This window comes from Thalassophryne amazonica, unplaced genomic scaffold, assembly GCF_902500255.1.
Source record: "Thalassophryne amazonica unplaced genomic scaffold, fThaAma1.1, whole genome shotgun sequence".
NCBI lineage: Eukaryota > Metazoa > Chordata > Actinopteri > Batrachoidiformes > Batrachoididae > Thalassophryne > Thalassophryne amazonica.
The window spans coordinates 340535-342500 of NW_022986255.1; the positions used below are offsets into that span (position 1 = coordinate 340535).

Sequence of the window (1966 nt, forward strand, 5' to 3'; positions counted from 1 at the left end):
GACCATGCAGAACTTTCCTTCAATGGGAAGCATTCAAGAAGTCGAATCAGATGATGTTCGTCTGGGTCGAGTGCCTGCAGTTTGATCATGCAGCTGAGCTCTAGTTCAGCATCTTCAATAGATTGAAATTTGATGGCAACTGGAGCTCCAGTCATCATGTCAGTACGCTGGAAAACCTCCCCATAAACACTCTCTCCTTTCATATCTCCAACCAGGTACGTGTATAACTTGCTATGGATTATAAACTGATCATAACATTTAGAGGTCTGAGCCGTACCAGAAGTTTCATCCTCACTTTTTATACATGTGCAGCTCTTGCTGGAATATCCAGTCTCATCCTCCATCTTGTACTCAGAGATGCTGTTGGCAATCATCTCTTGATCAACAACAGCTTCTTCCTTGTCATTTGTGCACAATACCTGAGCAACGGACGAGTTTTCTTTCTCGTGGTTTGTGTTTGCCAGGTGCTTCCTGGTGATGAAGTTGTGCTTCAGAGCCTCTGTGGGTGTAATCCTCTCTCGATAATCCACCCTGAGCATTTTCTCCAACAGGTCCAAAAACTCTTCCAAATCTGGATGTTCTGACCCAATATATGTGTTTGTAGTAATGTTTCAGGTCATTTAGACTGTTGAAATAACGGATAAATTTATCAGTACATTTGCTGTCTGATTCATTTCTGTATGTTTCTGGAGACTTAATGCTCCAGACTCCCTCGTGTTTGGTGAAATACTTCTTTGTGTATTTTCCGATGTTTAGGAGGTCTGCTGGTAGCTCATTTAGTGTGAGTATGACACTTCGTAACAGATCATACTCGCAGTCTGCAGGGAAAAGGTCATGCCCCAGGAGCATTTCTGCAGTGAGCAAACCTGTAGTCCACATATCAATGGCCTCTGTAGGTTTGAGACCCAAGATAACCTCTGGGGCCCTCAAAGTGCGTGGCTGACATATACGGCCGGCATTTACCACTGAAGAAGGAAAGGCACTACCAAAATCAATCAACTTGATTCTGTATGGTTGTTCTTTGTGATTTACCAGCATAATATTATCCAGTTTAATGTCACTGTGAATTATGCCGCTGGTCTCCAGGGCTGTAAGGCCACCAGCAGCTGTTCCAAGATTAACCTTATTTCCTCAAGGCTGAGTTTGGTTTTTGTCATGCACAAAGTCAAAAAGACTCTGGTCCAGCAACTCGTAGACCATGCAGAGCTTTCCTTTAAATGGGAAGCATTCAAGAAGTCGAATCAGATGATGTTCGTCTGGGTCGAGTGCCTGCAGTTTGATCATGCAGCTGAACTCTTCTTCAGCATCTTCAATAGTTTGAACTTTCATGGCAACTGGAGTTCCAGTCCTCATGTCAGTACACTGGAAAACTTTCCCATAAGCACCCTCTCCTATCATATTCTTAACCAGGTACGTGTATAACTTGCTCTGATTTAGGAACTGATCATAACATTTAGAGGTCTGAGCCGTACCAGAAGTTTCATCCTCACTTTTTATACATGTGCAGCTCTTGCTGGAATATCCAGTCTCATCCTCCCTCTTGTACTCAGAGATGCTGTTGGCAATCATCTCTTGATCAACAACAGCTTCTTCCTTGTCATTTGTGCACAATACCTGAGCAACGGACGAGTTTTCTTTCTCGTGGTTTGTGTTTGCCAGGTGCTTCCTGGTGATGAAGTTGTGCTTCAGAGCCTCTGTGGGTGTAATCCTCTCTCGATAATCCACCCTGAGCATTTTCTCCAACAGGTCCAAAAACTCTTCCAAATCTGGATGTTCTGACCCAATATTGTGTTTGTAGTAATGTTTCAGGTCATTTAGACTGTTGAAATAACGGATAAATTTATCAGTACATTTGCTGTCTGATTCATTTCTGTATGTTTCTGGAGACTTAATGCTCCAGACTCCCTCGTGTTTGGTGAAATACTTCTTTGTGTATTTTCCGATGTTTAGGAGGTCTGCTGGTAGC

General features: G+C 43.0%; 1 protein-coding gene across 1 annotated transcript in view; it reads right to left on the reverse strand.

The window, feature by feature from the left end:
* Window positions 1–1087: 1087 nt before the first annotated feature.
* Window positions 1088–1966, reverse strand: part of LOC117505842 (homeodomain-interacting protein kinase 1-like) — a 1017-nt gene continuing 138 nt past the window's right edge. Inside the window, exon 1 of the mRNA XM_034165373.1 lies at window positions 1088–1966. This exon is cut by the window's right edge and continues 138 nt beyond it. Within this exon, the coding sequence (XP_034021264.1) occupies window positions 1132–1966 (835 nt within the window). The 3' untranslated portion in view covers window positions 1088–1131.